Below are 24702 nucleotides of genomic sequence, written 5' to 3' on the forward strand. Positions count from 1 at the left end.
CTTGGCTCTCCTCTGCACCCGCTGCATTTTGTCCACATCCTTTTTGAAGTGAGGTCTTCAGAATCGTATGCAATATTCCAGGTGCAGTATTGTATGCAATACTGACCCGTGCAGCGAAGATGACTCTGACATCTTGCGATATGTGTGTTGCTAGAATTAAATCCTATAGTTTAATCACTGGGGTGTTGTGTGGTTTCCGGGCTGTATGTCCGTGTTCTAGTAGCATTTTCTCCTGATGTTTCACTGGCATCTGTGGCTGGCATCTTCAGAGGATCTGATAGCAGTAAAGAAAGAGGAGTATATATACCTACGGAATGTCCAGGGTGGGAGAGAGAACCATTTGCCTGTTTAATAAGTGTAAAGGGATTAAGTGTAAACAGTTGCAAGTGTAAACAGTGATTAACAGTTTAAGGCTAGCCTGAGCTCATCAGATTCAGGGTCTGCAACCTGTGGCTCTCCAGATGTTCATGAACTACAATTCCCATCAGCCCCTGCCAGCATGGCCAATTGGCCATGCTGACGAAACTGATGAAATATATGAGCTGGAAAACCACGGAATACAGGCTTAAACTAACGAGCTCGGCAGCTCACTTTACAGAAACTCCAGAAATGGGTTCAACAAACACGAACCATCGGGTTCGAACAAATTGGCTTTACCAAGGAAATCCCGCTGGATCGTATCGGGTTCTAGCCCACCTAGTAGCCAAATATGCAAGAAAAAAGAGCGGCTAAAGCGAACACCGACCTGTTGGAATGGGAGACCACCAGAGGCCACTACACAGAAGAAGGCAATTGCAAATCACCTCTGAATGTCGCTGGCCTTGAGAACCCCAGGAGAGGTTGTCATAAGTCAGCTGCAAGTTGAGGGCACTTTAGTATACACATAGCCCATTGGCTTCACTGGGCTTCCCTGAGTTCAGTACAGGGGCATGAAAAGTTCTCCCCATCTACTTTATCTGTTGGTAAGAAATGCTGTCAAATCACAGCCTTCATTGCTTATTATACCCGGGGTTTGTAAAAGGCAAAGAGAATGGACAAGAATTGGTTTGCCATGACTCCTCTGCATGCCCAACCCTGGGCTTTGTTGGTGGTCTCCCATCTGACACAAACCAGGTTGACCCTGCTTCGCTTCCAAGATTTGGCTAACCTGGATAATCCAGGTCAGGGTCAAATTTAGCTTCTCCCTTTATAATTTCACAAAGGACTTTGTGCTGGACCTGTTTGGCTTTTGCCAAACGGTTCCTCTGTAAATTTTTTACTGGGCTGTTCAATCACAGTTGCATTTAATTGACCTGTGGCATTGATCTGTGTTTTTTATTTGATTGCTTGAACATTACTTAAAAAAAATGTTTTAACTGTTTTATGGCGTAAACTATAAGAAAAAAGCAAGGAAAACCTGTCTTGCCAGTGTGAAAATTACAAAGTTTTTAATCAGCTAAGCGCTGCATCCACAACATTCAGGGAATGAATGTGGGACATATGTCCATAAAGAGAGGCGCAGGGCTCCCCTTTTCCAGGGTGAAGGCCACTGGGCAACTCAGTTCCAAACCATCCATTCTCAAGAGAGAAAGCCACAGGGAAAAAAGAAGAAGAGTTGGTTTTTATACTCTGCCTTTCTCTTCTGTAAGGAGTCCCAAAGCAGCTTACAAACTGCTTTCCCTTCCTCTCCCCACAACAGGCACCTTGTGAGGTAGGTGAGGCTGAAAGAGTTCTTTAGAAACTCTGACTGGCTCAAGGTCACCCAGCAGACTTCTTGGGGAGGAGGAAGAAGAAGAAGAAGAGTTTGGATTTATATCCCCCTTTTCTCTCCTGTAGGAGTCTCAAAGGGGCTTACAATCTCCTTGCCCTTCCCCCCTCACAACAAACACCCTGTGGTGGGTCAGGACTGAGAGGCTCGAGCTGTGAGGCCCCAGCCCAAAGGTCACCCAGCTGGCGTGTGTGGGAGTGTGCAGGCTAATCTAAAATTCCCCAGATAAGCCTCTAGCTCAAGAGCAGAAGCCGAGGAGAATCAAACCCAGTTCCTCCAGATTAGATACACGAGCTCTTAACCTCCTACGCCACTGCTGCTCCTGCTGCTCCTGGGAATTGAACCTGGTTCCACTGCTCATGTGAATGAGTGCGGAATCAAATCAGGATTAGAGCCCACCCTCTTAACTACTACTAAACCACACTGAACCTGAGAATGTGTCTGGTCTACAGTGTTATTCTAAGCGGACAGTTTCGAGTGGAATCATGTTGGTCTGTAGCAGAACAGCTAGATTTGTCAGATATGAATCTGATGAAGGAAGCTTTCGTTCTCAAAAGCTCACCCCCCCCCCCCCAAAAAAACCACCTGTGTTGATCTCTGAAATGCTACTGGACATGAATATAGCTACCTTACGCAAAGTTACCCCCTCCTTCAAATCGAGTGATTCTCTTGCTTGGGAAAGGATGCCTAAGAAAGTCAAAGACACCCGGGGCTCCAGACAGCTTTCTTTGACTAAAACAAATAAATAAATGCTTGCCAGTGTGAAAATTACACTGCTTCCACCACGCCTTGCATTCTCTGATGAGTAACAAAGATGAAAACAGCTGGCTTATTTCCACCCCCGCAGAACCCTTAACTCCCGCAGTCGAAGCTCTGCTGGTGTCCTGTGTGGGTTCTCTGATGTTTTACCAGTGTATCTTTGCGACTAAAGCTCCTTCCACACGCTGGACACTCGAAGGGTTTCTCGCCCGTATGAACTTTCTGATGTCGCTCTAGATGAATGCTCTGGTTGAAGGATTTCGCACAGTAGGAACATCCGTAAGGCCTCTCTCCGGTATGAATTCTCTGATGGGACTTGAACGATCATTCAGACATGGCTTTCCCGCGCAGTCAGAACATTCATACCTCTTCTTCGGTGTTTAGGCGCTGGTTTTCATCAAATGTTCTCTCTGCAAGAAGCTTCTTCTCCCATGGGGGAATTCATAGTGCTTCTCTCCTATAAGGATCCTCTGATGTTTATGGAGGTCTCCCCCAGGCATAGGACATTCTTGGAAGTTCTCTCCAGTAGGCATTGAATCATGATGATCTGCAACAAGATTTTCTCTCATACTTGGAGATCCTTTGGGACTTACAGACACTGCAGTTTCAACCCTGGCCCCTGCATAACGCCTTTGAGGTTTGGATGTCTGCTCGTGAATCTCAACAGTCTCCAGCACATTCTGTTGAGTTAAATGTAGCACAGTTCTGTGTGTTTCCTCAGCTTCTCTTCTTCCATAGTGGGCCTTCTGCACCTGAAGCTTAATTCCCTTCCTTCCACCTGCAGAGACAGAGAGAAGAGTCTTGTAAACCCTTGCTCAAGACCACTGGTTCCTGTCTCTATTCACAACACCCCTCTCTCTGTATTGCAGACTGGTGATTTCTTTGGGGCTACCTTTAAAATTCTGTTTCAGTGGTACTCCTGTGTCAAGGAATACTGAATTTTGCCACCCATCCTATTGCACAAGGGTGAAAATTTTATCCTATTGCACAGGAGTGAAAATTTTATTTTATACGGATGCCGCAATTGACAAATCATATACACTTGCTGATTCAAGGCACCCAAACCAGATCTTCTGTGTTTGGACTCATGAGTTCTCCCCAACACCACAGTTTCCCAGTTGGAAGAGCAACAGAGACAGTTCTGAGAAGTGCTGTGCTGTGAACCATCGGCGTCTAATTCATCTCTTCCGCGGCGGCCGTCAAGTAGCTTCCAGAAAGCCCACAAAAGCAGGGTGTGAAAATTAGCTTCCCATCTCTGAACTTGTGTTCTTTAGAATCTGGCATCAAGAGGCACACACTGCCTTTGAGGTTCTACTCAACTGTCATGGCTAATCACTGTTGGTGGCTCCATCATAGCTGCTAGCTGTGGTGATTAAAAGGAGCCTCCATATTCCGAGGATATCCATCTCTGAATGCCCACTATAGGAAATAACATCAAGAAGGAGGCCTTTTGCTGTCCTTCACGGAGAACAGGTTGAGAGATAAGATGCTGAACTAGGAGGCCTAATGGTCTGTCCCAATAGAACAGTGGTTCTCAACCTGTGGGGGTCGAACGACCCTTTCACAGGGGTCGCCTAAGACTCTCTGCATCAGTGTTCTCCATCTGTAAAATGGATAAATGTAAGGGCTGGGGGTCACCACAACACAAGGAACTGTATTAAAGGGTTGAGAACCACTGCAATCGGGCTTTCTGCAAACTATGCAAAACTGAATTGTTCAAGAGGGCTTTTCTATGCATGCAATAGACTTGTAGTGTACTAAATGATTCATAAAGTTATCTGGAAAACATTATTTAGGGTCTATGCTACTGCGTATAGTTGCCAAAACTAGGATCCTACTGTGTATTTTCTGCATCATTTATTGTGGCATATTAATACTTACCATTATTTTATTTCTGCGTTTTGATTCTGATTGGTTCTACAACCCTAAACCTACTGTATTGTTTACTGAATGTCCTAGGCCCGTGGTGGCGAACCTTTGGCACTCCAGATGTTATGAACTACAATTCCCATCAGCCCCTGCCAGCATGGCCAATTGGCCATGCTGGAAAACTGATAAGTATGATCCTGCTTTATCTGGGTCACTCCTATCATAATAAGCCGCTGTGAGTCCAAGTGAGAAAGATGGGCTATGAATAACATAGGTAAATAACATAAATGTTCTCTAGACCTCTCTGCTGTGAGTTTAAAGCCCAAATGGCCATGGCTAAAGTCAATGACAGCAAAATCCATAAATGAGCACCACAAGGAGAACTTTTAAAAATCTGTTCTGAATCCAATTTTAATTCATTATACATGGAGTTTTAGTGTTATGTCAAACTGGGGGAAAAAATCCCATCTGGCATAAAACCTCTACTATGTCCTCCCACCCCTACCAAATCGAGTCTAATTTTTTTCTTAATTGAAAACAGCTTCTCCCAGGTAAAGTAGTCACCACTCAGAAAGTAAAAACAGTTCATGGTCCTACACAGATAGGCAGAGGATTAATGGCTGCCATTCTTTCCTAAGGGCACCCTTGTGTTCTTCATCGCCGGTGAGCTTCCTGATGTTGGACCAGGGTGAATTTCCAAGTGGAATTCTTTCCACACTTGATGCATCTGAAGGGTTTCTCTCACCTGTGGGTCATCTTATGCCTCGTTAAATGATCTTTCTTTTTGAAGCATTTCCCACACTGAGGACATTCAAAAGGTCTTTCTTCCGCATGGGTTATCTTGTGCCTTGTTAATTCTTCTTTATCAAGGAAGATTTTCCCACACTTGGGACATCTGTGCAGCTTCTCTCCAGTGTGGCGTTTCTGATGATTTAGCAAATTTTGCCGGTATCGGAAACTTTTCTTGCCCTCAGGACATTCACAGAGACTCCTTTTGGTGTGAACTCCTTGGTGACTCTCAAACGACTTTCTAGAATGGATGCTTTCCCCACAATTGGGCCATCTGTCTGCTGCCTCACCTTGACTCTGATGTCCGGCCAAATTATCTTCCTTCACACATTCATAGAGTGTGCATTGCTTTTTGCCTATAAGAGGTACCGCATGTTGCTCAAGGACACATTTTTGCTGAAGGTTTGTCTCCAATACTGGACATTCACCAACATACATCTGAAAAGGTCCAAGCTTGTATTTTCTCTCACACTTGGAGAACAAGGGCTTCCCTCCCTCTGCCTCTACTCTGTAAGTTTTGCTAGAGGTAGCAGAAAGACCTTCTGAACACTCTGTGTATTCCTTCTTGACTTGTAGCCCTTGGGACTCACATCTCTGCTTGTGGACTTCAGATGTCCCAGGAATGTCCACTTGGGTTGCCTCTGTCGATGACTCCCATGTCTCATTTGGACCAGGTTCATCCTCCTCTGAGTACTCCTCCTTGATCCTCTTCACATCACCTGAAAGAGTCCAACAAAGGAATTGGTTCATCTTTTATATCAAGATCTCGAAGGGAGGGGAGGGGCCATGGCTTAGCGGTAGAGCATCTGGTTGAAATACAGGAGGTCCCTAGTTCAATCCACAGCGTCTCCAGTTAAAAGTGACAGAAAGTAGGGGATGTGAAAGACCTCAAGCTGTACCCAGAGAGGTCCTACCAGCCTGGGCAGACAATACTGACCTTGTTAGACAAAGTGTTTGATGCAGTAGAAGGCAGCTCCATGTGAGATCGCCTCCTTTCTAACCTTCCTGCCCAGCTGATGGTGGATCTTTCTGCTTAACTGATGTTTATCTATTTTATTTATACCCTCCCTTGCTCCCCAGTAGGGAACCAAAGCAGCTCCGTCATTTTATGCTCACAATAACCAATTGGCCTGAAAATGTGTGTCTGGCCCAAGGTCACTCAGCAAGCTTCCCTGCATGGGGATTCAAACCTGGGCCTCTCAGATTATGGGATGAAACATAAACACTTCTCCATAAATGCCTGGAGCTATATTGTACCTATTAAATTCAAAATAAAAAAAATCTGGTTTACATTCAAATTCATTTTTAACATACTTTTGATCACATAAAATATTTTAATCCAGGGCCCCTTCCGCACACGCAAAATAACGCGTTTTCTAACCACTTTGACAACTGTTTGCAAGTGGATTTTGCTATTCTGCACAGCTTCAAAGAGCACTGAAAGCAGTTTGAAAGTGCATTATTCTGCATGTGCGGAATGAGCCCAGAATATTTTAACCCTTTAACATGTCCACCACATATGCTTAAAAAGTCCCTTTTTCTTTATTACATTTCCAACAGGTTTGCAATATTCCCTTATATATCTTAGCCAATTTTGATGGAAATCAATACCATCGGTATAACATTTTATAATAATTTTCCTTTAAATTCATATAGCTGGTAAATTTTAAATTTCTCTTCCAGACTTTTTCCCACTCTTCCATAGTAATTGTTTTGTACAAAGTCTGGGACCACATGGTCATGCTTTCTTTTACTTGTTCAGACTCCATTTCAATTTGTTGCAACAACATATTTTTTTAAAAAATAAGAGATACTTCTTATTTACATATAGTATTCCATAATTGAGATTCTTTATCTTCAAAACCTATTTTTTAAATCTTATATGTATTTCTCCTTTAATTGACAATAAAGAAAACACTAACAGTGCCTGGAGCAGTCACTCAGTTTCCAATATATAAAGTTTTATAATTTATAAAATACAAGGTTCTCTGATATTTATTCACACCTGATTTTTTTATTATTTCTGATTATTTCTGATTATTTCACACCTGATTTTTTGCCGGAAGATTCCCCTTCTCAGCAGACATTCTGTGTATAGAGGGAACCAGAATCTGATTCCAGACCTGGTGATTTTTCCCATTTGCAGATCAAGAAAATTTAATGATTCCTTCCTACTCCTGTTCCCTGTTTCATTTTCCCTGCCTGCATGTCAGTAACTTAAGGGCTGGCCTGCTTAAAAAAAACTGGTCAGGGTTACTTGCTTCATATAGTTAATTAATTACAAACATTAACAGGAACTAGAAACTTTATTTATTTTGATAAGAAGGAAGCCCAGCACCATGTTTGGCAGACTTTCTGCACTGACATGAAATATCAGGACATATGAACAGACGTTTGGCTTGTTCAACATCATTCCGTCTCCCAGTTATGGTAGTAATTCAGAAATCTGTGCAAAATACTACTGCCTTGTTTTGTTTTTTTCAGGAACAGCAGCTGGAGCAGTGATTTTCAACCAGGGTTCCGTGGTACCCTGGGGTACCATGAGCATGTCCCAGGGGTACCGTGGCAATTCTAACCCCCCCCCTCACTTTTGTGGTGTCTCCTACCGGCGCCAGCAAGGACATAGAGCTGGCTCGGGGCAGGGCCTGCCACAAGATCAGCAGCCACTTCCTGCCCTCCCCCCCACTTCTTCCCTTCACCCTGGGAGGGGAAGTGGGGAGTGGTGCAAGCAGGGGCACTGGGAGGGGAAGGTGGGGGGGATGGCAGGGGTACCGTGAGATATGAAGAGTGAGGTCAAGGGTACCATGACATCGAAAAGGTTGGTAAACACTGAGCTGGAGGATTCTGCCAGCCTCCAAGACAATGTCAGAGTTTTTCCTGAATTTCCCAAATAACATTATCCGTTCCTTACCTGGATCTTGGCCAGGGAGTCTCTCTTTGTCCTCCAGGAATTGGACCAACATTTCTTCCTCTTTTTCCATGTGGGAGGCAAGGCCAGATTTAGGAACTAAAAACCCCTCTAGAGCAGAGAGATAAGAGAAAAACGGAGAATTATTCCTGACACATCTGTTCACTTTTAAATTCAATTTTTAATTCAAATACCGCAAGGAAAAAATAAAAAAGTAACACAAAATAATGTAACAAACAATAATTTTGTCCTTATTTATAACTAAATACCAGACAAAAATTATTACCTTTTCTATATGGCACGGTGACCAGACGTCCCGCTTTTGGCGGGACAGTCCCGCCTTAAAACAATTTGACCCGCATCCCGCGGGTTTTTTTGATGTGTCCCAATTTTTGGAAGGCTGCCGCACCGCCTTCTGGGGTGCTCCTGTTTCCCGCCCTGTCACAGGGGAGCACCCCAGAAAGCAGTGTGCTCCTCTGGCTGTGCGCACATGTGCGCGGGCGCGTCCACCCGCCTACCCACCCATCCTGGTTTACAAAGGTGACCATCTGGTCACCTTACTATATGGCAATCTGCAATGTTTAATCTAGATACCCCCCTGTGACAGCCACTACACCAGCTCATATCCTTCTCTCAAACCTATATGCATGCCTAGAAACCAAAACATCCCACCCTGGAACGCAAAAGCAGAGGGAGCAAGCAGGGAGGGGTGTCCAGCCTTCAGGTGGGCCTTAGAGATGTCTGGTATTACTTCTGATCTCCTGGCTACAGAGATCCATCCCCATGGAGACTATGACTGTTCTGTGGCATTATGCTCCATTTGAGTCCCTGCCCAAATTCCACTTACTGTATATACTCGTGTATAAGTCGACCCGCATATAAGTCGAGGCACCTAATTTTACCACAAAAAAACTGGGAAAACTTATTGACTCGTGTATAAGTCGAGGATGGGAAATGCAGCAGCTACTGGTAAATTTCAAAAATAAAAATAGATACCAATAAAATAACATTAATTGAGGCACCAGTAGGTTAAATGTTTTTGAATATTTATTTCAAAGAAAAACAGTAAACTAGCTCTATAAGTGGAAAAGAGGGTCAACAAGAACAATATGGTATCAACAATAACTTTAAAAGTACAAAAACCTTAGCTCAATCAGCAACCAAGCTAAAACACAAGAGTTAAAATCCTTCAAAACTGGATTCCTCCTCCTCATCTGTATGTCCAAATGTAACCCAACTTAGATTTAAAGAGGAATATTATCAGAAATGGAAAATCTATTCGCTTCCATTGTAAACAATGGGGGATGGGGCACCCACTTTGGGGATCCATAACTTTGATCCCCTGACCCAAACTTCACCAAACCTGGCTGGTATCATAAAGAGACTCTCCTGATGATACCAGCCAGGTTTCTAATTAGTTCGATTCGAAGAGGGTCCAAAGTTATGGACCCTCAAAAGGGTAGCCCCATCTACTATTAGCTCCCATTGAAAACAATGGGGAATGGGGGCACCTCCTTTGGGGGTCCATAACTTTGGACCCCCTAAACCAAACTTTACCAAACTTGGCTGGTATCATCAGGAGTGTCGTCTGAGGGTACCCTGAAATTTTGATGCTGCCAGCATAAGAACTGCGCCCTCTGCTGGCTGGCAAAGTAAAAACACACAACAAATTTTAATGACCCGAAGATAAGTCGAGGGGAGCTTTTTCAGCATTAAAAATATGCTGAAAAAGTCAACTTTTACACGAGTATATACGGTACCTCCAAGCTCTACCTCAAGTATCCAGGAATTCCCCGACCCAGAGAAGACAACCCAAGAAAGGTGAAGAACGGGCCATCAGCTGTCCATTCAGGTAAATTTCAAATGTCTACCCATCTTTTGGTGGGCGTGTCTGGGACAACATTTTGCCCACTGAATGTACTAAAAACCCTTAAGGACTTCTTCAGATCAGATGCATATAAGTGGACTCTGTCTATAGAAAGACACAGGCACACACAATGTCAAATTCTAACATTTATGGTGATGTTTTCTGGATGGACTGCACCTGAGCAGAAAATATCCTTACCCAAAGTATTTAGATTCTCACTGTCCTCCTGCAACACTTGCCAAAACATGGTCTTTGGGCCTGGCTCCGTCTGACTTGGCTTGACTACACCTGTGTCCCCAAAGGTCATCTGCTTCTGGGAATGGGGAAAAAAAACACCCTCACACAGATCTTGTTACATGATTAATAATGTAAAGCTCCAAACAGAAAATTGCACACTGGAACTCTGAAATCCAGAGCCTTTGAAATATACAGTCCTTAATCCACTCACAAAAGCCAACACTTCTAGCATCATCTAAGAACCAGAGTCAACAAAAGGCCTGTTGATAGTCACTCCATATGCGTGGGTGGGTGTGACTAAAGGGCCATCATGTGACAGCTGACCTAAGGCGACCCCTCATGAGGTTTTCAAGGCAAGAGATGTTCAGAGATGGCCTCTGGACTGTATTGATGGTCTCCCATCCAAATATTAACCAGGGCTGACCCAGCCTGAGCCACCTAGGTCAGGGCTACGTATTACATAAATCTACAGGTTGTGCAAGTGTAACCCGTGCCATTTTAGTATTTTATTTATTTCGTTGGATCTTAGGGCCCAGGGGATAAAAGCTCACTGAGCTGAGTGCAATTGGTAAGCTTGCTTGCTTATTACAAATTGCAAGAGCCCCACCCTCCTCAATTGATCTGGCGTGCAGTAGGAGAAGGAAGGCCTACAGCTCAATTGAGGGAATTACTTATTTTTTCAGGTCGAAAGTGAGGGAAGACCTGCAGCAGCTACATCAGACGCAGAAGGCCAGATGAGAGAAAGAAGCCCTGCTTTACTAACAGTTTGGACTTTATTGCTATTCTTTCATTACTGGACACTGTTAGTGGTAGTAACTGTTCTGAGTGCTTTTCCTTAAAACAGCACTGAAGATTTTGTACAATTGAGTTGTGCTGTATATATGTATGTATGTATGTATGTATGTATGTATGTATGTATGTATGTGTGTGTGTGTGTGTGTGTGTGTGTGTATACACACACACATACATATACATACATACATACATACATACATACATATATATATATGTATGTATATATGTGTGTGTGTGTGTGTATATATACGTATGTATGTATGTGTGTGTGGTGTGTGTGTGTGTGTATACACACACACACTCACTATATGTTCACTATTATTTATCCTTAAACGATAGAAAGTTGTGTTAAGATTAAAGGTTTGTTAATTTGTTCAAGCAATTTCATATTTGTTTGTTAAGTCACAGGGTGCTGTCATATATTATTTCCTAGGTCTCCTATGGAGATTGATGTGGCCAAGGATAAGTAGGTTACACAAGCACCAAATCATTGCTGACCCATGGGTTGACATTACATCACAACATTTACTAGGCTGCCTATGTTGGGGGGGGGGGGGTTGACACTGCCTTCCCAGCAGTGGTGGGATCCAAAAATTTTAGTAACAGGTTCCCATGGTGGTGGAATTCAAACTGTGGCGTAGCACCAATGGGGCTGGGCGGGGCATGACGGGGGCGTGGCCGGGCATTCCTGGGCGGGGCTGTGGCAAGGATTCAGCCACTGCGCCCGTCCTTGGGCGGGAAACGAATGCACACAGGCGCAGGCTGCCACGCACGCCGGTGCACCTCCTGCTAGACTGCTTCAAGTTCTGCACGCTACTGCTGAGAGGAGGGGCATAACTAAGGCAAAAATCACATGGCAAAATCACCAATTAGTCACCCCCTCTCGGCACACGCAAATAATTGGTAACCTACTCTCGGGAACCTGTGAGAACCTGCTGGATCCCACCTCTGGCTCCCAGCCATCTGCAATTTACCCTGAACAAGCTTGGGGTACTCGTTTTACCAACCTTAGTAAAATCAGTTTTCCTGGAGAAAATGGCTGCTTTGGAGTGTGAACTCAATGGCAGGATACCCCACTGTGGTCCGGGTCTTCCCCAGCCTCCATCCCCAGAAGTTTCCCAATCAGGCAACTTTGCCCCAATGGCCAGGGGAAACCTGGCAAGTCTACTTGTGGTTTATGCATGTTTACAGCAGAAGAAAGGGGACTACCCAGAGGTGGGATCTAGCAGGTTCTCACAGGTTCCGGAGGGTAGGTTACTAATTATTTGTGTGTGCCGAGAGGAGATTACTAATGGGTGATTTTGCCACGTGATTTTTGCCTTAGTTACGCCCCTCCTCTCAGCAGTAGCGCGCAGAACTTGAAGCAATCTAGCAGGATGTACACCGGTGTGCGTGGCAGTCTGCACACATTCGTTTCCCGCCCAAGGACTGGCACAGCGGCTGCGTCCTTGCCACAGCCCTGCCCAGGAATGCCCCACCCCCGAATGCCTGGCCACGCCCCCATCTTGCCCCGCCCAGCCCCATTGGCGCTACGCCACAGTTTGAATCCAACCACCATGGGAACCTGTTACTAAAATTTTTGGATCCCACCACTGGGACTACCTAATTTTTTTAAAACCTCAGGAACTACCAGTCACAAAAATGGCAGCTCCGTGAGCAGGCCAGAGCAGATAGCGGTGGGCTATCTCAGACAGGATTCTGCTCTGGTCCATGATATGAAGTGGCAGATTACTTGTTTGCATGGTAGATGATGAGTCGGGATCAGATATCCTTTATATAAGAAAGCATACTTTTCAAAGGCAAGTGAGATGTTGGCAGCTATTTCACGCTCCGTGAGAAAGGCGGAGGAGCCTCAAAACCCTTAGCATTCAGAGTGCATTTATTGCTAGAAGAATTGTCAGCAATTATTGAACAAGTCCTTTTTGAAAAAGTTGGCAGTTGGCACATATAACAGACATTTGAACCCGGAGGTCTGTCCAGGACTTTTATTACTGTGTGTGTATTTCTATACCGTGTCCATTTATGTTAAAAGGATACACTTCATTTGAATGTGAAATTGACTGTAAACTGGGGACTGATTTATGCTTTATTTGTACTGTACATAGGATGAATGCATTTCAAATATATTGATAAAAATGATAATTGGGCTGAGCTTCTATGTTTATGTGAAAACTAACTAGTTTGAACGCGCATATTAAACTAAGAAATATTTTAATGTTGTGATTGTATTTAGCATAGCCTGGTTACAAAGCTGGTGTAACCCCTCATTTTTTTAACCCCTCATTGTTTGAAACTCCATGGGTAAAGCCAGCCACAAAAATGGGTACAAAAATCACAGCTTTTCAGAGCAGGCCTGCAGTGCTTGGGTGAGAAGCCCTTTCTTTTGAAGTCTTCCCAAAGCAAATCGCTATCACCACCCAAAATTATAACCTCCCTCTCCCCCCACACCTTATATCTCCAAAAGACAAAATATATCATGACTTACCAGGGACAGATACCACAGATCAGGGTGCCCATCCTGGTTACCATGGTAACCATGGTAAAGGACAGAGAATAAATGCAAATTAAAAAAAATAAAAACAAGAAGAAAAAAATAGCCTCCCCAATTGTAGTAAAGAGATGAAGGAAAAGAAATACTCCAGTGGGAAGACAATTTTATTCCAATATACTAATAACCCTTACACATTTTTCCATTGAGTTTTCTCCTAAAGTGTGAGCATTGCAGCTTTTATATTTCGCAGATCTCCCAAGGAAGCTCAACGCAAAATGCATAGGGGTTGTTATTATATTGGAATACAATTGTCTTACCATCCTGGTTAAATCTGGAGCATTAGATTAGATTAATGCAAGTCATACTTGTTCTGGGAATTTTTTTTTTCAACTTGGAAGCTGAATCTAGTGGATTTCCGAGAGTCAGTATTTAAAACCTCTAGTTGAACAATAACAAACATTTATCTGGGACTTCAGCGTACCTTTTCTGGCCCAGCTTCACCTTTTCCCTGTCCTTCAGGAGAAAGTGGTAGTGAGAAGTGACCTGAGTGTTTGGTTTCTCTGCCTGAGAGGAAAGGAAGGGAGACTTTAGATGGGGAATCAGCCTGCTGTCCTCATGGTGACCAGATAGGGAATGAAGACTGAGTGGAAGCCTTACATAACAAATGGATCTCTCCTTTGCTGTTCTGCGTGTCTTCTTTGTAGACCTTCCTCTGCACAGAATCCAGGGATTCCTCATCTGCACTCAGAGAATCCTGAAACAGCAAAGAGGATCGCACTCAAGACAAAGCTGGGCGTGTAATGGGAAACAAGGGTCACCATTTGCTACCTCAGATCCTTTTGGGCATAACTCGAGGGAGCCATTTCTGAACAAATAAGGCTCTTAAGAGATCACTGATTTTATGCTAGATTGAAAACGGGTTAGAAGGATAACAGACAAATGCTTGATCCTGTTGTCAAAGATGAGAATGATATTTCAGTATAATTTTTATTTTGTGAGAAATAATCTTAGGAAGTGTTTTTATGTATCTGGATTATTAGAATTTATATTAAATACAGTTAGTATTGGTAACTGTTCTTTGATTGCTATATAATATAATATGTATAACATGGTTCTCTCTCTTGGTCTTTAGAACTAACTGTAACTATCATTTGATTTCTGGTTTCGTTTTGTCTGCTTTGTTAATTTCTGTTTATATTTTTTTAAAATTATTTTTAAAAAGAGGTCACTGAGCTGTGAGTTTCAAGTCTGACAGTGGAAGTGGGTGGTGCCTCTGGACTTTTAAGAAAGAAAGAAAGAAAGAAAGAAAGAAAGAAAGAAAGAAAGAAAGAAAGAAAGAAAGAAAGAAAGAAAGAAAGAAAGAAAGAAAGAAAGAAAGAAAGAAAGAAAGAAAGAAAGAAAGAAAGAGTTTATTTATTTATTATTTCTTTAGATTTCATAGACCGCCTCATCCCCAAAGGACTCTAAAAAGTGAGCTGGTTTTTATACCCTGCTTTTCTCTACCTGTGTCTCAAAGCAGCTTACAAAACAGGCTCCTTGTGAGGTGGGTAGGGCTGGGAGAGATATGAGAGAACCGTAACTGACAGACCTGTGACCAGGCTGCTTCATGAGGAGAGGGGAATCAACCCTAGTTCTCCAGATTATAGTCCACTGCTCTTGACCATTACACCACACTGGCATAGTGGGACCTGCATACTTTGAAGACTATATGCTCCCTAAAGAACCTACCTGACCACTTCAGTTATCTTTGGGGATCCTGTTTTAGGTGCCCTTGCCATTTGTGGGTAGGCGAGAAGGGACCTTCTTGGTCACGGTTTGAGAAATCTGTGCCCCTCTACCATTGTCTACTGCCATGAGGTTCCCTGATTCCCCCTTACTGGTTGCTGTGAATGTTGTTTTAACATAGGTACTGTTACTAAAGTTTATTTGTAATGTCTTTTAACTGTTCTCTGTCACCTTGAGGACCCTTATTGGGCAGAAAAGGGGGGTACAAGTGTTTCTCCTAGATGGCTCAGGCTAGCCTGATCTCATCAGATCTTGGAATCACATGGATGGGAGACCACCAAGGAAATTCAGGGTAGCTATGTAGATGCCCATTCCGCACAACACATATAAAACATTTCGAGGCTGGAATATAAAATGTTTCCTGCTGGAATTCCGCACAGCTTTTTCTTCAAAACATTCATAAGATATTTTATTTTCCCTCAAAAAGTTTATTTTGAAAACACCAAATAGCAATTCTTTCTCCCTAAGATGCTTTCAAAATGTTTCCTGCTTGCTGTGCAGAAAGCAGGAAATGTTTTATTTTTCCTACCCGAATTGCCAGGTCCCACTTTCATTTTATCTGCAGCTTGTGCTTGACATTTTGTGCTGCTGCAGAGATTCTCCATGCTGTTGGTCATTTGCGGAAGGTTTCTTACTGAGGTTTCTTCTGCTGGCAGTTCATCTGCACATGATTTCACTGTATAAAGTACATTCATAACGTTCGTTTGGACTGCGTTTCCATGCACGTGTCATTTTTCCTTTTTGTTTTCAGTGAGACATCTTCAAAGCTAAGACAATTTTGAGCCATCGTAGCGTCAAAGATGTCTAACTGAAAACAACAACAAAAATGACGTGTACAGGATCACCAGTCCAAACTGGCATCATTTGTGTACTTTATATGGTAAAAGCATGTGTGGATGAGCTGCAACCAGAGGAAACCTCTGTTGGAATCCTTCAGTAAATGGCCAGCGGTGTGGAGAATCTCTGCAGCAGAACAAAATGGCGGGTACAACAAAATGAAACTGTCAAGCTTTATCAGGCGGGAAAAAATAACGGTTTTGCCCTGAAACCAGTGGCGGGATTTAAATAATTTAACAACCGGTTCCGGTGGTGGGATTCAAATAATTTAACAACTGGTTGTTTACAAGCACCATTTTAACAACTGGTTCTGCCGAAGTGGTGCGAACCTGCTGAATCCCAATACTGCCCGAAACACTTTATTTTCCTGTGCTATAAGGGAGAAAAAAGCCTTTTAAAAAATGTCTGCAATACGTTTTAAAGGTTCTGTGTGGAATGGGCCAGAGACTACAACAGCAAAGCCCCTTTTGTTTGTCTCTAGCCTTGAAACCCCCACCCCAGGGTCGCTGTGATTTGACAGGGCTTCCCACCAGCACAAAGGTTTTAAATAAATGATAAAGTTGGAGACAGAATTCCAACAGGTGCAGCATGACCTCCACCGATACACCTGCCTGCTGGGAAAAGCTACCCAGGGAAATTTCAGTTCTGCCATGCGGGTATTAAAGCTTTCTTATCCTGCCAGATTGAAAACTCAGCAACCCACGGTTACCAGTTTTGGAATCAGACCCTCCAGCTGTCCCCTGGAGACCCCATTCCCATCCCTTAGCTCCGTCTCCATGACCATCCCCCTCAGCCACCAGAGGGCTTTTAAAACTGGAAATCGCTGGATGGCTTCAGTGTAATGGATAACAACACTGGAATTCCAAAACCCATAGTCTTTTAAAAATACAATTCTTAATCCACTCACAAAAGCCAACATTTCACCCTGATTGAGTGTCAACAAAAGGCCTGTTAATATGTATGCAATACATGTGCGTGTGCGTAAAATGCTGTCACTTATGGTCGTAGCTGACTTATGGCGACCCCTCATGAGGTTTTCAAGGCAAGAGCCATTCAGAGATGGCCTCTGCACAGCCTCTGGACTTAGTTGGTGGACTCCCATTCAAATATTAACCAGGGCTGACCCTGATTAGCTTCTGAGATCTGACGAGATCAGGCTAGCCTGAGCTACCTACGTCAGAGCTACTCAGTACATAAAGGTAAAGGTAGTCCCTGTGCAAGAAGAAGAGTTTGGATGTATATCCTGCCTTTCTCTACTGTAAGTAGTCTCAAAGGGGGCTTACAAACCCCTTTCCCTTGTTCTTCCCACAACAGACACCTTGTGAGATAGGTGGGGCTGGGAGAGGTCAGAGAAAATTGTGACTAACCCAAGGTCACTCAGCAGGCTTCATGTGTAGGAGCAGGGAAACAAATCTAGCTGACCAGATAAGAGTCCATTGCCCATGTGGAGGAGTGGAGAATCAAATCCAGTTTTCCAGATTACAGTCCACTGCTCTTAACCACTACCCCACACTGGGTCATTATTGACCCGAGGTGACATCAAATCACAACATTTACTAGGCAAACTGTTTATGGGGTTGTTTGCCACTGCCTTCCTCGGTCGCCTATATTTTATCCCCAGCAAGCTGGGTACTCATTTTACCAGCCTCAGAAGGATGGCAGGCTGAGTCCACCCTGAGCTGGCTACCTGAAACTGACTTCTGTTGGGATTGAACTCATGTCATGAGCAGAGATTTTGACTATAGCACTGCAGCTTACCACAGTATGCCACGAGACTCCTCCATACTCAATACATACATTTGGATTAATCTCTTGTGGCAGAATAAATCACTTTTAGGCAAGCAGGAATAAGCTGAATTTCTCTTTACAAGTTTCTGGCTCCTTTCATTGCTGAGTAATCAAGGGAAGTGTGCAGGTTTCAAATCTCTTGCAACTCTAAGACAAAAAGGGCTAGGGACAGACTTTTCTTTAATGAAAAGAGGAATGAGAACATTATTGCAACAGCTGACACAGCAATCTATCTATTGCCATTTTTAAAGCCTTAAATAAGTTCTCCATGGCAAGGAAACCAATGTGAGTAGCGAATAATGTCCATGTGGAAACAGATCTACCGACATCTACAGCAGCAAGCCAGGTTGGTTTTCTTCTCATCAGTGATTACTTTGAGGGAGTACTGTTTTCAGAAAAGGAACATATATAATATTTTAAATTAAACTCCGGTATAGTAGCAACCCTAAATCTACGTCAGAGGTTGTTGTGAGACTCAGAAGAACTGGAAAGGATTTCATGAAGGAAAAATAGCTAGAGGATTCATACACAATAGATGGGATTCAAGATTGCTCTGAACAAATCATTCGTGAAAGGTCAGAGAGGAGGATGAATTGAAACTTCATTACCAATTACCAATGCTGTCTCTTGTTTGTCATAAAATATTTATCTAATGTAAAACAAAAATACTACGTGGGTAGTTAATTTCATAATAATGTTAGTGCAAAAAAGAAAATTCTGCAGCACAGAGGTTCTGCCAAACTGCAGAATCACCAAAACATGAGACTGTCCTGAACATCTTCCTGAAATATCCAAAAGCACCTATCTGAAATGGCCTTCAGGAGAGTTGAGTTAAGGTGGTTGATACGCTGTTTCCCCTAATATAAGACATCCCCGAAAAATAAGACATAGTAGAGGTTTTGCTGAAGTGCGAAATATAAGGCATCCCCCGAAAGTAAGACATAGCAAAGTTTTTGTTTGGAAGCATGCCCGATGAACAGAACACAGATAAATAAGACATCCCCTGAAAACAAGACATAGCGCATCTTTGGGAGCAAAAATTAATATAAGACACTGTCTTACATTCGGGGAAACACGGTAGGAGCTCACCTGTCCTACTGATTCACTGGAAACCAACAGGCCTTCCTATCTTTTAGGTTCTGGGGAGGTTCTGGGGATTAAATATAAAGTCCTCACCTGCCATTTCCAGTTCTTAGCACCACTTTGATGGTTCATGACGAAAACATCCACCAGGGCCGCAGCTTGGGTGCCATTCTCGGGGCTGCTGGCTTTGATCCAGCTCCGCAGCTCCGGCGGCAAGATGGCCAGGAACTGCTCCAGGATCAGCAGTTCCAGGATCTGCTCCTTCGAGTGCCTCTCCGGCCTCAGCCACTGACAGCAAAGCTCCTGCAGCTGGCTGTAGATCTGGCGCGGATCTTCCACCTCCCGGGAGCGGAACTGCCGGAAGTGCTGGCGCAGGGTTTCTGTCCGGTTGGCTTCCCAGTGCAAGATGGCCGCCTTCACTTTCCTATAATCTTCTCGGTCTCTGGCCTCCATGTTGCCCAAGGACTGTTGGGCATCTCCACTCAGCGCTGGCAGAAGTCGGGCTGCCCATTCTTCCCTGGGCCACTGGCAAGCTTTTGCCACTTGCTCAAAGGAGGCCAGGAAGGCCTTGGCATCCTCCCAGGGGCTGGGCTCCTGAATTATCTGGATTGCTTCTCCAGCTCCTCTGGGTCCCTCTTCTCGTTCTAGGCCTGCAGAGTTTTGCTTCTTCATTACTTTGACTTGAGGCTTTACCACTGCAAATCCAAAGAGTTACTAAGAATCCTGCTTAGCAGGCTGATTACAGGCAGAAAACCGGTTTTGTTTTGGATCTTACTAGAAACGCAATTCAGGAAACGGATGAACTTCCGCCTTATTTCCTGGCTTTTATCTCTGCAAGAAGATGACAAACGATTTTCAACTGTCAGAGGCCACCAGCCTGTTCTGTAGTTCCTGATTTGCAAGGAGAATTTCTCCCTGGCCTAGAGAAATATCCAATGGAATGGTTAAAAATGATAAGCAAGCAACAAACCATTAGCACAGACCATCTCTCAAATGTATTCTTTTATCTTACCGAAGAGTAGGCCAATGACAAAAAACAGGACTACATAAAGAATTTGTTTTGCCATTTTTGAGGTCTAGAATGGCAAAAAGGTTGAGTCAAGAATTCAGAAGTCTCAAGTATCCCACTTTAGCCATGAATGCAGTAGAAACCCTTGACTAGATACTTTTCCTATCCAAAGGTTTTGAGAAGGAATGACACCTGGCGAGAAGATCAAATGCAGTATTGTATCTCCCGAGGGCAGCTGACAATTTAAAGGGCAAAATGTGCTATTCTTTTAATAAAGAATTTGTGGAAATGGGCAGTACAGCTGATCCATGACTTGAAGGCAAATCACATCATCTTGCAAATAACATCCCATTAAGCCTCTATTAAAGGGCAGGGTGTTTCCCCCCCCCCTTTCCAGGTTGTTGGCAACTCCACATCTCCCCCTCATAAGGCTAGGCCAGTGGTGGCGAACCTCTGGCACGGGTGCCAGAGGTGGCACTCAGAGCTCTCTCTGTGGGCACGCGCAAACAGAGTCGTCCCCCCCCCCACATCTAGGCTGGCCTGGGCCGCTGGGCTCGATTATTAGCATTAAACCTAATTTTGGGGAAGCAGTGTAGGTAACCCTGGGCCTTTCCCCACTTCTCCTGCTGCTGCCGTTGCTGCGCGCTGCTCTGAGCCCGCGGCATCCCTAGCGCGCGTCTGGGCGTCCCCACAACCCTGCGCTCTGCGCGGGGTCATCCAAAGGCGCCGTTTTCGCCAGCGCCAGGGATGCCGCGCGCTGAGCGGGCGCAAGAGCAGCAGCGTCGGGGCGGCTGCACTGTTGCCGCCCCTGACGTGGGGAGTGCAGTGGGACCCCGCGCTACTTGCGGAGAGTAGCGCGGGGCTTAAGGTAAGTGGGGAAAGGGCCCAGGTTAAGCGCTGTTAAACCCCACTGATTTTCATGTGAAGAACTAAAGCACCATCCTTTCCTGAGAGTAAGCTCGGTTGCTGGCAATGGGGCCTGCTTCTGAGTAAACCCTCTTAGGGTCGTGATTCACCCGTTGGAAGAGTTGCACAGTTGCTTCAAAGCAAAGCCACCGACTACCACCAAGCTTACTCCTGAGTAACACACGCCTCGGAGCCAACCGTTTTTTCTAAACTAAAACCTCAGCATTCAGGTTAAATTGCCATGTTGGCCCTTTGCGATAAAATAAATGGGTTTGGGGTTGCCATTTGGGCACTCGGTCTCGAAAAGGTTCGCCATCACTGGGCTAGGCCCAACTATGGCAGCCATTTTGTTCTGGGCCCGTCTCCCAGCAACATCTCCATCCTGAAGGCCTGGGTAGGCCATTGGGAGAGAGCCTGGGATGAATTTCTGTTACTTTGGCAATTCATTCAGGGCATGGTTGACCAGTGGATGAAGGATTGAAATGTCAGAGATACAGTGTCAGTTGGGACAGATAAGAAAAAAAAGGAAATGAGAGTGTGTGCATCAGTGCGAAGGAATAACTATAGGATGTGCGTTGAACCATCTTCATAAAAAAAAAAACTGATGGCTACTTTTCTAATTGTGCCACTATTGCACATGGGTCAAATTTGGTCAAGAAATTGTCTAAAGCTATCTAGGAAGTGTATAGCTGAAGTACATTTTGCACCAGAGGTTTTCAGGATACCTTCTTGGGATCTCTTTCTTAGTCACTTAAAAAAAAACAACACCATTTGACTGTTATTAGCTCCGCCAAACATAATTTTAGGAAAACACTGACAGTAATGTGAGCGCAGAAGAAGAAGAAAGAATCAGTAAGTTAAAAGAAAGTGTGAGTAAGTTAAAAGACAGTGTGTGCAAGAGAAAAAATATATGAAAGGAAAAAGGATTTTGAATTCATAAAAGGAGAGACAAACTTTTTTTCCCCTCCATTATTTTTTTTCTTATAATGGAGAGATGGCAACCACAGAAGCTGCTAACCAAAGAAATCATGCAAGCCTTAAAACCTATTCTTTCCCATAAACCTATTCTCTCACTAATAATGCTAACTCAGCTAGATAACCCCAAAAAGTGCCCCTTGGTTCAAAGTCATACAAAAGTGCAGACAGCACTGATTTTGAGATCCTGCAGTACCCAAGAGATACTTTAAAGGTTGCCCTTTTTCAATAAACAATAAGGCCTGTGAAAATGTTTAAACTCTTTGTGTGAGAAACAGGGCAACTTAAAACATACAGGATAAGGAGAACAAGGGTCTTTGGTTCATGTAACATCAAGGAGTGTAATGCTGACATCTTCCAATAAGGATGTTGGACAAGCCCAAAAGGCTGTGGGAACTAGGAAAATCTCCACTTTTTTGTGTGATTGATTGATGATGAAGGTTGCTCCCCTAATCTTGCCTTTTTGCCCAAGTTGGCTAAATAAAGTTAAAAAGCTTTATTTCATTTTAACTCAAGCCTTTTTGAGCTTTTATTATTTTATCATTACTCAGTAGTAACAGTAAGAGCGGGTGTTTATCAAACACTGGCCATTTGCTTTAACATCTCCATGCCGAACAGGACTATATCGAGTGCCATTTCCCTTCTGTAATTTTGTTTCCTTGCAACATGTGATGAATTTCTGCCTTTTTAAAAGCGCGTGAACCCCATGGGCAACTAGTTCGGCCAGTTCACACCAGACAAGTGGCTGTCACGCTTTACCCAACCTAATTTCAACTGCAGAAGTGTAATTAAATTAGGTGGGTCAGGGGTCACGAATGTGTACTAAATAATCTCAAAAATGTTGTTGGGGGGTGCAGGAAAAGCCCTGTGACTTTCTACAGCTTTCCAGTGATCTATTTTTAAGTCCCCTGTTCCTGCAAGGGATTTGCCCCCAGGGTCTATCAGATCTGATGTAACTACTACACCACCCTGGCTCTGTGTTTACTAGCCATTCATTATGGAAAAACCGGGGATTGTTATATGAGGTCCTCAAAGCCTCATTGTACTCCTCCGGGGCGACAATCTCCAGACAAAGATCTCTGCTCGGAGAAGTTTCCAATTCAGATGTAAACAGCGGGGAGATGTACGTGAGCAAATGCATCGATAGGTACATTTATAGATCCTGACTTCCCTTCCTTTGGGGATGGGGTATTAAGGGGTGAGGCTTGGGGGAGGGGGTCAAGTTTTGCATGCAAGCCAACCCTTTGCCTCCTGGCCAGGGACAAGGGAATAAGGAGTTTGTAGATCCACCTAGGCGGCTGGGGGGGATTCCTCTCCACTCTCCCCAGCTCTTCCTTCTCCCGGCTTCCTTCCCTCGGCCCCCGGGGTCCCCTTTCCGCTCACCTCTCTTGCAGCCATTCAAAAAAAAACCAGCCAAAGTCCCTCCAAAGAGGAAGGCTGGAGCCTCCGTTCCTCCTCCTCCTCCTCGTCCCCACCCCCTGCTCACATTTCCCAACTGCTTCCGAGAGCAGCAAGTAACCCTTCGAGTGTCGCCCGGCCGCGTGGGAAAGCGCTTGGCAAGGCTCCGGTTTGTGCAGATCTGCTGGTGTTGCAGCAGCTAGCCCGGCTGCAAAACCGGGACCGCTTGCCTGCCTGCCTGCCCCCCCCCCCACCCCCAACCCACCGATTTGAATCGAGTTTGACACATTACTATAAGAACCGAGTGCGACGCAAGACACAACAAAACCCCAACGCCCCCCGCCTTCTTCCCTCTGTTCTCCCCTGGTTGCAATCCGGCGCACAAGCCTCACTGGACAGTGCTCCTCGCCAACCTCCTGGAGGAGGAAAAAAACAATGCTTTCAGCCTCTCTTTAAGGCAGTGGTGGCGAACCTATGGCAGGGGTGTCAGAGGTGGCACTCAGAGCCCTCTCTGTGGGCACACACAAACAGAGGCCCCTTCCGCACGCGCAAAATAATGCGTTTTCAAACCACTTTCACAACTGTTTGCAAGTGGCTTTTGCCATTCCGCACAGCTTCAAAGAGCACTGAAAGCAGTTTGAAAGTGCATTATTCTGCATGTGCGGAATGAGCCAGAGTGTGTAACCTCAGCTTGTGGGTTCTGTGGGGCAGAACCTGGAATGAGTTTGCCACAACGAATTTTAAAAACAAAATGGTTTACTTTCTTAACACATAACAGTAAACATCAACATTTAACATCACACTTCAAGGTCCTGTTCAGGTTGCATTTTCAAGTCCTTCTAGTTACAGTCTTGTAATGCCAAGTCCATTTCTTCTTGCAAGTGGGTTGGCTCCTAAAGACTCCAAGGGCTTGGTGAACAGGATTCAACATGGTGAAGGTTTCCAGGAGAACTCCCACCCATTACAAACATAAAAAACCCTTAACAAGGTGTTAAGGGCTTATACAACCAAGGTCCGAGTCTGGTAGCCTTGTCTCCTCCACACTACATGAGCACTGCAGCCTTCTGCTGCTTTGAGTCTCCATCCCTTTCTGGGTCAACCCATTCTGAGCATGGGGGTTACAAGTGCCCCCCCCCCCACATCTAGGCTGGCCTGGGCATGATCCTTTACCTGGGAGTAAGCTCGGTTGCTGGCAATGGGGCTTGCTTCTGAGTAAACCCTCCTAGGATCGTGATTCACCCATTTGAAGCATTGCACGGTTGCTTCACTAAGCTTACTCCTGAGTAACATGTGCCTTGGAGCCAAATGTTTTTCCCTAAACTAAAACCTCAGTATTCAGGTTAAATTGCCGTGTTGGCACTTTGCGATAAATAAGTGGGTTTTGGGTTGCAATTTGGGCACTCGGTCTTGAAAAGGTTCGCCATCACTGCTTTAAGGGCTTTGGTCTAGGTTGTTGTTG

The 24702-nt window shown here is 44.5% G+C and overlaps 1 protein-coding gene across 5 annotated transcripts; it reads right to left on the reverse strand.

The window, feature by feature from the left end:
• Positions 1–2462: 2462 nt before the first annotated feature.
• On the reverse strand, positions 2463–23324 carry LOC125428688 (zinc finger and SCAN domain-containing protein 20-like). 5 transcript variants are annotated; one of them, XM_048489215.1, is made up of 8 exons: positions 23229–23324; positions 19049–19875; positions 14120–14216; positions 13944–14026; positions 10138–10252; positions 8076–8183; positions 5755–5883; positions 2463–3284 (listed from the first exon to the last, which is right to left on the reverse strand). In XM_048489215.1, the coding sequence occupies exons 2-8, from the start codon at positions 19625–19627 to the stop codon at positions 2887–2889; spliced, it is 1509 nt and encodes a 502-aa protein (XP_048345172.1). In that variant the 5' UTR covers positions 19628–19875; positions 23229–23324; the 3' UTR covers positions 2463–2886. The 5 variants fall into 5 exon arrangements, with proteins under 5 accessions (XP_048345172.1, XP_048345170.1, XP_048345169.1 ...); XM_048489213.1 differs by having other exon boundaries at positions 3138–3284; positions 5121–5883; positions 10138–10246; XM_048489212.1 differs by having other exon boundaries at positions 3138–3284; positions 5121–5883; positions 10138–10249.
• Between the last annotated feature and the right edge of the window lie 1378 nt (positions 23325–24702).

The sequence above is a fragment of the Sphaerodactylus townsendi genome, linkage group LG03 (genome assembly GCF_021028975.2).
Source record: "Sphaerodactylus townsendi isolate TG3544 linkage group LG03, MPM_Stown_v2.3, whole genome shotgun sequence".
NCBI classification, from domain to species: domain Eukaryota; kingdom Metazoa; phylum Chordata; class Lepidosauria; order Squamata; family Sphaerodactylidae; genus Sphaerodactylus; species Sphaerodactylus townsendi.

Bases quoted from the DNA above. Each gene is read 5' to 3' on its own strand.
- LOC125428688 (XM_048489211.1), bottom strand. From the start codon at position 19,627: ATGAAGAAGCAAAACTCTGCAGGCCTAGAACGAGAAGAGGGACCCAGA. The intron at 14,217-19,048 runs GTGAGGACTTTA...TTGCTGTTTCAG, and splicing joins CTAAGAACTGGAAATGGCAG to GATTCTCTGAGTGCAGATGA. The intron at 10,253-13,943 runs GTACGCTGAAGT...CCCCATTCCCAG, and splicing joins GTGAAGCTGGGCCAGAAAAG to AAGCAGATGACCTTTGGGGA.